General features: G+C 39.3%; 1 protein-coding gene across 2 annotated transcripts in view; it reads right to left on the reverse strand.

The window, feature by feature from the left end:
- Nucleotides 1–2,601, reverse strand: part of GASK1A (golgi associated kinase 1A) — a 61,818-nt gene extending 59,217 nt beyond the window's left edge. For both annotated transcript variants that reach the window (XM_063452238.1, XM_063452237.1), the window contains exon 1: nt 2,163–2,601. In XM_063452238.1, coding sequence (XP_063308308.1) covers nt 2,163–2,165 — 3 coding nt within the window. In that variant the 5' untranslated portion in view covers nt 2,166–2,601. The remainder of the gene's footprint in view (nt 1–2,162) is intronic.
- Nucleotides 2,602–9,660: the final 7,059 nt, after the last annotated feature.

Here is a 9,660-nt window from a genome sequence, read left to right on the forward strand (position 1 = left end):
GTACTACAGGGCATCAGGTGCCGTCTCTCAGACCCCAGCCTGCCCACTCAAAGGATCCCGGCATTGCAGCCCTGGGTACACGGAACCGAGGGATTGCAGGCACAAGCCACAGCTGCCTAACGCGATTGGACCCTGCTGGCTGGCCTGGAAGCTGGGGCCCATGTTGCCGGCCCTATCAATATCAATGGACTATGTGTATCTCCCACTACAGGAGTTGGCTGAAAGGTCCATAATCCTTTCCCGTAGCAAGGCTGTGTTTCTATCATCCATGCATGGTTTCATATATGATTATCACGCTTTATTTCTTACTCTGCTCATTTTGAAAGTATGCTGAAGTCTATTTCATATTGCCCAGTGGTATTTCCCTGATGTTTGTCATAACAGTTCTAAATTATCCTGTCTCTCTTACTGTTATAATTGGATAGAACTATCTAGATGTCATTTCATAATGTTTAACTCATTGCACAACAAAAATAAGGATTTTATAACTCACTTACCTGATTCCAGTGCCGAGGTCCCTTGGCACTGAGTCACACTCATCCTCCACCGACGTCAGCCGATGGGAGAAACCAATGCTTTTCTATAGGGTTTTGCTTCATGCTGGATGTCCTCATGGAAAGCATAAGGACGTCCAGTGTTGTTTCACGGAGTCAAACTCTGTGAAACTGCAGGAAGCGCCTCTAGTGGGTGTCTGGTAAATGGCCACTAGAGGCAGTCTTTGCACTGCAATGGGTGCAGATCCTTAAGGAGGCAGGGACTGCACCCAGACCACTTCAATAAGATGAAGCGGTCTAGGTGCTTATAGTGTCCCTTTAAACTGTCTCTAGTGGCTGTCACACTGACCGCCATTAGGGGCACTTTTGAAAAATAGAGGAGTAATTTATTAAATCTGATAGGTGCAGCGCAGCATTTTGCTCATGCGCACTAGCCTCACAATCTTTTTCTAAAGAGGCAAAGTTTCCCCCAGGAGACTAATACAAATAGCAAAACTTGACAGGGTATAGAAGTGCATCACAAATTAAGTTGTCCTGACAGGAAGGTGTTTAATTGCAGTAGATTGAAAACTGAATTGCGAAATGTTGCAGTTTATAAGGGCAGATGGAATAGAATGTCTGCCAGGATGAAAACATCCCAAAAAGTTCTGGTTTAAAGACTGAAAATTTATATTATTAAGCCATGCAAGTGACATGTTAGCTGGCACTGTCTGGGGCACAGTTCTGGGCATAATCAAGTCTGTCTGATTGTATTGGTATACAGCATTTGAGTATGTTATTATGCGCAGTCTAGAACAGCCATGTTCTTTTGCTGGTTTGACCTGGAGAACTTCCAAGACTGTAAAAGCCTGCCTGGTATCTACCATATATATATATTCATCACAGATGGTGAAGTAATTTCACAGACTCCAAAGTTTATGCATCAATGCGTTTCCATTTAAAGGTATCACAACCTACAAAATAAAACAACTTTATGTGCTTTTTTTTTTTTATTTAACTTCCTGGGCAATAAAGAAAGGCAAATGAGTGTGATGTCTGCAAAAAACATTGGGCATGAGTAAAGTATAGATTATACTAATCCTTAATGTACTAACGAATATGTATTCCGGCATATCAATCTGTTTTTATTAATCCTTTTCCAAAAAAGTGAAAAATTATGGGAATTCAAGACATATTTCAAATTTAAGGCAAACATAGTTGAATTGGAAAAATTCAGAAAAATCAGATATGTTTTCAATTCAGCTATTTTGGTCTATTATTTAGTAAATAACCTTGCTGACACTTTGTTGAGGTTATTCTGTAAAAGGGAGAATTATTAGGAATAGCGAATTTTACATTTTAGGCAAATTCTCCAACTCAGTTACTTAAATTTGAAATTCAGTTTGCATTACCATCAATTCACACTTTAGTGAATAATGTATGTAATAAAAAAACAAAATCTAATCAACAACACATTTTGAATATAGCAAAAACAAAAAACAATAGAAAATGAAATCTGCAAGCACATCGTTAAAGCATAAGATTCCATGTGGCAATGAGCTTAGAATTGCATCCAGCACCTAAAGTGTTATGTGACAAATGGGTGACAAATGCAGCAAAGCTAATGAATAGCACAACTTCATCTCCATTCACCAGCATTTATCCCTCACACAGGGAGACAAAACCTACCATGTCTCAAGAGTTCAGTTGGCTGGAGAGAGCAGCCACCCAGGGGCCACAGAGACCCAGTCCTCACCAGGAACCTGTGGTCCTCATTCCCTTAGAATCCTATAAGAGTTCCATCAGCTGGTAGTAATGTATCCATTCACATGGCTCTGTTTTCTTTTCCTCTCAAAGCCATCCAGATGCTTTCAATCTGCAGTCATGTGGATGTGCTTGGAAGTAGTGTTTTTTGTAAAGGGTTTTGTGCTTATTTTACCTAAAATTCTGTGCAGTCTTCTTCCCTTCACCTTTAAGCTACTGTTCTTTAAAATCATACCACTGTCAGCCAAGGCTTCTTTTTAATAGACCCTCCTTGGGCTACATGTGTTTTTTCAGTATATGTCTAATTGAATGCAGCCTTTGCAGTGTGTCACTCACAGTCCTTCCACGATACACAGTAGTATAAAGCAAACTTCTAAACTCAGCCTAAGCCCTCCCCCTAGCAGGAGAAGGAGAGGGTGGGATTTTTAAGGTGAGGCAGAGGAGGGGGCTGGGGGGATGTTTCAAAGGATGGGGAGGGGATGTCTGGCACAGAAAAATAGGAGAGAGTCTTTCATTTGTTCTATGTACTTTTTCAAAAAATAGTTTTTTTTTCCCTTCTCTTTTAGAAGAGCATAATACATTTTTGTTGTTGTTTTTTTTAAACAGCAGTTTTATAACAATTGCCTTTTGCGATAGTCGTAATAATTATTCTAGTGCCCTGTTAAATTATCACTACATTCTATTTTAATTTGTATTTTGGGCAAAGTTTTTCAGTAGTGTACAGATGCATGTACACATAAGCATTCATCTTGATGCTGTTTATACAAAAGTTATCTTCATGTGTTCAGATAGTTCTTGTGTTCATGTGTAGAGGTGTTTACATAAAACTTTTTGTCTTGTATAAAGCGTAGATGTTTGTTATCCTTATGTGTACTACATTCATGTTTAGAGGCGTGCACATATCGGTTTTTGTCTTGATGCACATTTTGTCTTTGCATCAAGACCAAAAGTTATTGTATACACTTTTATGGTGGATATGTGTACACAAACGTTTTATTTTCAAACATAGATGTATGTGCAGCTTGTTTTTTCCTGAGATATGCAGTTACTCATGGCAACTGGATTGCTCAGTGATGAAGGGTTTCATTATTATAAGTAGGGGGTTTAAAACACTATTGGTAGTGGGGTCATGGGGGCATTGTCAACTCAACACTTACCCTCAAGCAATGTTCCCTCTATTTTTCTTAGTTGGTGTGTACAGAAATTTTCTCTTTTGCTAAATGTTTGTGTGTACTGCATTTTTGTGCGAATTTAAATCTGAAGTTGTTTCTTGATAAGTTTGGGACAGCCTCTCTCTCATGGTTACTAACACTACCAACTTCACTACAGTAAATCGCATAAACAAAAAGAAAATACATTTTATGTAGCCAAATGATAATATTGGTGGCTTGTTGATGACTGTATTTGGGCAAGCATGTTAACTTTGGCAGGAACAATGAATGTAGTCCAAGAAATGGTGATATATACTTCATAAATGCTTCTCACACATAAATCAAATTCAGCTGACAAAATTATAGCAAACATTGTATGGAGCGGAAGCCAATGAATTTGCAAACGGAGCTCTTTGTCCAATAAATGGTTGATATATACACTAATGTTTTTTAAACTTAAAATGTGAATCTTTATATAATGGAATGTGTCCAAAGTCCACAGGAGGTCCAGGAGGTCCCTAGCAGGAGAAGGAGAGGGTGGGATTTTTATGGTGAGGCAAAGGAGAGGGCTAGGGGGATGTTTCAAAGGATGGGGAGGGGTGTCTGGCACAGAAAAATAGGAGAGAGTCTTTCATTTGTTCTATGTACTTCTTCCAAAAAATAGTATTTTTTCCTTCTCTTTTAGAACAGCAGAATACAGTTTAAAAAAAAAAACAGCAGTTTTATAACAATTGCCTTCTGCGCTAGTTGTAATAATTATTCTAGTGCCCTGTTAAATTATCACTACATTTTATTTTAATTTGTATTTTGGGCAAAGTTGTTCAGTAGTGTACAGATGCATGTACACATAAGCATTCATCTTGATGCTTTTTATACAAACGTTATCTTCATGTGTTCATAGTTCTTGTGTTCATGTACAGAGGTGTTTACATAAAACATTTTGTCTTATATTTGTCGTATAAAAGTGCGTAGATCTTTGTTATCCTTATGTGTATTACGTTCATGTTTAGAGGCGTGCACATATCAGTTTTTGTCTTGATGCACATTTTGTCTTTGTATCAAGACAAAAAGTTATTGTATACACTTTTATGGTAGATATGTGTACACAAGTATGTCCTGGGTCCACAAAACATTGCATTGATACATTCGGGTACAATAAAATACAAAAACAATATTAATACACAATATATACAAAATTTAACATAGAACAGGTATGAAATATATAATCAACCATAACATGTGCATTCTGTTTTGAGGTATGTAGAGAGGGATCTCTTAAAGGACTTTAGGCTTGGGGAAGATTTGAAAGTGTGCAGGAGGTCGTTCCGTAATTGTGGTGCTCTATAGGAAAAGGAGGATCGGACTGCTTTCTTTTTGCATGAGGACACCCAGAGTCAGATTTTTCCCCACAGTAAAAACATTGATTCAATGCTTTCCTATGGTGAGGTCTAATGCGCACACGTCATCTGCCGTGCATGTGCATTAGCGCCCGCTTGTCGCTGGCCGTCAGAGGGGGTGGAGCATCATCCCTGCAATGAGGGATAGCAGCGCTGGGATAAGGTAAGTAAAAAAAGGGTTTTTAACTCTTTATTTACTGGAAATGGGGGGCGGCAGGGGAAGCGATAGTGCCAGGTATACAGCTTTGTAGTTTTCCACCAGCCTGTTCCTCCTTGCCAGAAAGGGAGGGATTTCATGTCACAGACGATCTGAACGAATTGACTGTCTGGCACCAGCATGCTGTTCTTTCAGATACGAATTATTCACATAATTGACATTAGCCAGCCAGGAAATCTATTCTTGGCAGGCTAGTGATGCTGCCGGAGGTGGAGTTACAACTCTGTGAGCGAAGGGGTTAATCACTGTATGTGACTACTAAAATCACTAAAGTGATCATGGTGTTTGGAGTAACCCTTTTAGTGAATAAGTGCATATTTAAAGCCCATAAAAAAGTTAAACCATTAGATACTGCTTTATACAATTACCAAGGGTTAAAGGAAAACTATAGGGTCAGAAACACAAATGTATGTTCCTGACCCTATAGTGTTAAAACCACCTTTAAGGTTGCTTGACCCCTTAACTCCTTTAAAAAAGGTTAAAAACCTTCCTTATTTTCCAGGTTTCAAGGAGGCCCCACCTTCTATCCACCTCTATGGCTGACATCATCAGATTTGATCATCTCAACCAATCCAATGCTTTCCCAGCATGATTGGCTGAGATTGTCGAGGAGGTGGAGCATCTCCTCCTGAATTAATGCATCTCTATGGGGAAAGTTCATGCAGACGCTGAATGGCAGTGCTACACACTGCACCACTGACCCAGGAAGCATCTCTAGTAGCCAACTTAGGGGTGACCACTGAAAGTGCCACTAGGCTTTAATGTAAACAGGGCCTTTTCTATTAATGTAAACAGGGCCTGCAGGGAATGATTATACTCACCAGAACAAATACATTAAGCTGTAGTTGTTCTGGTGACTATAGTGTCCCTTTAATCCATTTATTTATTTATTTATTTGACAGAGTGTGAGTAGGGAGGCTAGAAGTTGAGACTGCAGAACGTTGCTGATGCTCTGAATGACAGCAATACTCCTTGATGATCACATGTCTGGAAATGAATGTAAATGGCTGATACTAGAGTGTTCAGTATCAGTATTCAAAAGGAGATTACAGCATGCCATAATCTACAAACAATAAATGCCAGGGTGGCCACCAGTATTTTTATTTTGTGACTGCCTCTGCACATGAGTTGTGATGAATATGGTTAAAACTCAATGTAGAACTTCCGATTGTTCCGATTTTGGAGTGACAGTCTCTATTTTGGGCCCAAATCCCTATTTCCCTTGTTTGAGTGAGTGTATAACAGAGCTTCAAAGCTTCCAAGCAATTATATTCATGGAAAGGGTAATTAAATGGAGTAGAAACTTTGCATTGTGTACAATTGACAGGGAATGGGGTGCTCACTTATTATGAGGGCAGCAGAAGAGAAGCACATATCCCTTGTGTCCTGTTCCTTTCTTCTTTTTTTTTCTATCTTTAATTTTTGCAAAGGTAACTAACTTCAGCAGCTCCTATAAAAGATACCAGGCACATCTTCAGATGCTCCTGCTCTGCAATGGTATAACCAGGAGGAGAGCCTTGTCTGAGTTCCAGTCTCATCCGGCAAAGGGGACTACCTGTCAGGGACCAGACTGCCCCTGGTGTGATTTTGTTGATTATATGTTAAAGGACCTGTCTGATAGCCCAGGCAGAAATTCCAAAGCATTTAATTTGCAAGCCCTGTGTTTCACCCTGTAACTTTCCCAAACCTTATCAAACCTGTACATGAGAGGGATACTATTGTACTCATGAGACATTGCTGAACACAAATATGAGTGTATTAGAGCAGTAAAAATAATAATGACAATGATATAATCAGTGACAGGGTAATTTTGTGTAAAAATGCCACAAAAAAAAAACACCAATTTTGGCCAGGGTTTGAGACGAAGTGGTTACTAAAAAAGGCTGGACATACCCTTATTTTGAATACCCTTGGTTGTCTACTTTTGCAAATGGTATGCAATGATGCCAATTTCATTCCTGGGCTACCATATGGGACCAGCAAACAAATCTGGCAAATTTAAATGTGTAAAAACTGAAAAGGGGGAAGTCCTGTATTTGACCATGTAATCTTAAAAAACTCCATACAACCTGTACTATTGTACTCATGAAAACAAATGTGTATTTTATTGCAGTAAACAGTTTTATGACATTCACAGGTAAAATGCCATGTAGAACATGAAAAATAACAAAATATCTTAATGTCTCTTTTTTAGATTGTATTCATATTGTGTTGTGTTTCATATTGAAATATTTGCAAACTGTGAAATGAAAGCCCTGTTTCTAATAAGTGTGGGTGCACTTAACTATGAAAGAGAGAAATTGTGGTTGAACAGACATACTGATTAAATTCTAGGTTTTGTTTTGTACAGAACTTGTACAATTGCCTCCGCCCTGTCCGGGTTTAATGTAATAACACGAAAAATACCACAATATCTTAATGTCTTTTTTAGATTGTATTCATATTATGTTGTGTTTCATATTGAAATATTTGCGAAATGTAAAATGAAAGCCCTGTTTCTAATAAGTGTGGGTGCACTTAACTGTAAAGAGAGAAATTGTGACATATTGCTTACATTCTAGGTTTTGTTCTGGTTTTGTTTTGTACAGAACTTGTACAATTGCCTCCACCCTGACGGGGTTAAATGTAATAACACTGATGTGCTGTAAGTATTGGCATGACTTTTGAATTCATCTATATATGGAAAACTGTGGTGCTCACTACACACAGAATGTCAAAAAAGCATTTTTGACTTTGAATAGTTTTTTAATGAATCATCCTCCAGCTGTCGGATAACCCTTTTTTTGTTCTTCAGCAAACAAGATTAAAAAAATATTTTCTTATTCACAATAAATATGTTTTTCAGATTTTCTTCTATAGCAACACATGCAGTATAGCTTTCATTCTTTTTAAAACAATTTTATACAAAGGCAGTTTTTACTTTAAACAAGGACCTTCCATTTCTCTGGAAATAACCCGATGGAATAAAACATTTCAGATCACCAATAACTCATGTTTATATTTGTCTCCACGTGATGCTTTGCTTTCTTGTAAATGTATTTTAAAGATTTAGCAAAGAATCTTCACAAAATTCAATCGCAGCACAGTCAGTGTAAACATTGCATTGAAAGATGAGAACATTTTCTGTTTCTCCTCCTCTGTTTCTGCTCTCAGGCTGCAGGCTGACAGGTGCAAAGGGCAGAGCTTATAACAATCATTGACAACAGGGATCCAAGCTGGAGACACCCAATTGCAGGATAAAGAAGTGTGCATTTTGACATTCAATTTTATTTTTCAGACATGACAAATACATATTTTTTAAAAAGAGGAAATCAGTAAGCAAAATGGTAAAATGTTTCTAGAAAGGGATGGATCTTCTTTAAAGTGAACATGCATACCGCCCAACATGTGGCATCAGGAACTTGGGACAGTGTATGAGGGGTGTCACCAGTGACGCAAGCAGGTCACTAGCGACTCCTGAAAAAATTAGCACTCACCCACGGACAATCTGCCTGGCAGACCAGCAGCCCTTCAGGATCATGCAGAGAGCACTGCTGAAGCACTACCTGCATGGTCTTAGTTCCAGCCTCACAGCATGGGGACATCTAATGATGTGGTCACACTGTGCTGCCCAGACGCAGCACCCGGGCGTCTCCAGATGTTGGACACCAGGGAACCAAATTTGGACAGAACCCCAAAATTACTATTAGGTGTACATTAAAAGTTGTACAAACAAACATACAGGTAGTTACAATAAGACAATTTGGACTTACTACAACAAGCTCATATTCTCAGTGACATCACTTTCATGTAGACACAACATTGCTTTTTCCCCATTTAATATCTATATATCAGGGGTCTCTTTTTACTTTCTCTTTATTCTCTCCTTCTACTTCCTTTATTGCTTTTCCTTCTCTCTTTTAATTTATGTTAAGTAAACCAAGTAAACATAAAATAACAGAACTCAGCTTGCCTAAAGGAAAATAACAGAACTTAACTTCCCAAAGTTAAATATCAGCAACTCTAAATGCACACTTCTAAGTGTCCCTGCTTTCACATTGAGTGCATCAGCTCTTCTGGCGTGTTACATCATCACGCCCCCGTCCATCCTGTCAGAGATATTGTGTAGGATAGGAAATACTGTAGTGTCATGGACCAACGTCACGAAGTACCATGCCCACTGCTTATTTGTGTATTTTCACCTTGTATTCTGTGTTTCCCCATGTATCTGATATGTATTTCATGTATTTTGCCTGTTCCCTGTTCGGAAGAGCTCATATGAACGGAATGTCTTAGTCTCCCGAATGGGGACCACCGTATGTTCCCATTTAGAATGGTCATTAGAACATTCTAAAACCACAAAGAAATCATTAACGAATACTCCCCTGGGTGGCCGCCGGTTTGTATAGCCGAACTCCAACCAGAGGAGGCATTCGTATGCCAAACAGGCCTGCCCGCACTGTCTTAGGTCCCCGTATCGGGCTCACCCTACCTGCTCCTAACGGAGCTATAATTTACTTCTTTCCCTACCCGGGAGCTGCGAGGTCAGGCTCATAGCTGCCCGAGTGCGCTCTCCTCGGGCTGCCTAAGTGGAGGTAGCCCCGGAGAGAGGCGCGAGCCCCAGCGGAATCCCTGGGACTGTGAGTCAGCTTCACAACTGCAAGGATCCCACTAGCCGC

This window comes from Pelobates fuscus, chromosome 4 (assembly GCF_036172605.1).
Source record: "Pelobates fuscus isolate aPelFus1 chromosome 4, aPelFus1.pri, whole genome shotgun sequence".
In the NCBI taxonomy this organism is placed as follows: Eukaryota; Metazoa; Chordata; class Amphibia; order Anura; family Pelobatidae; genus Pelobates; species Pelobates fuscus.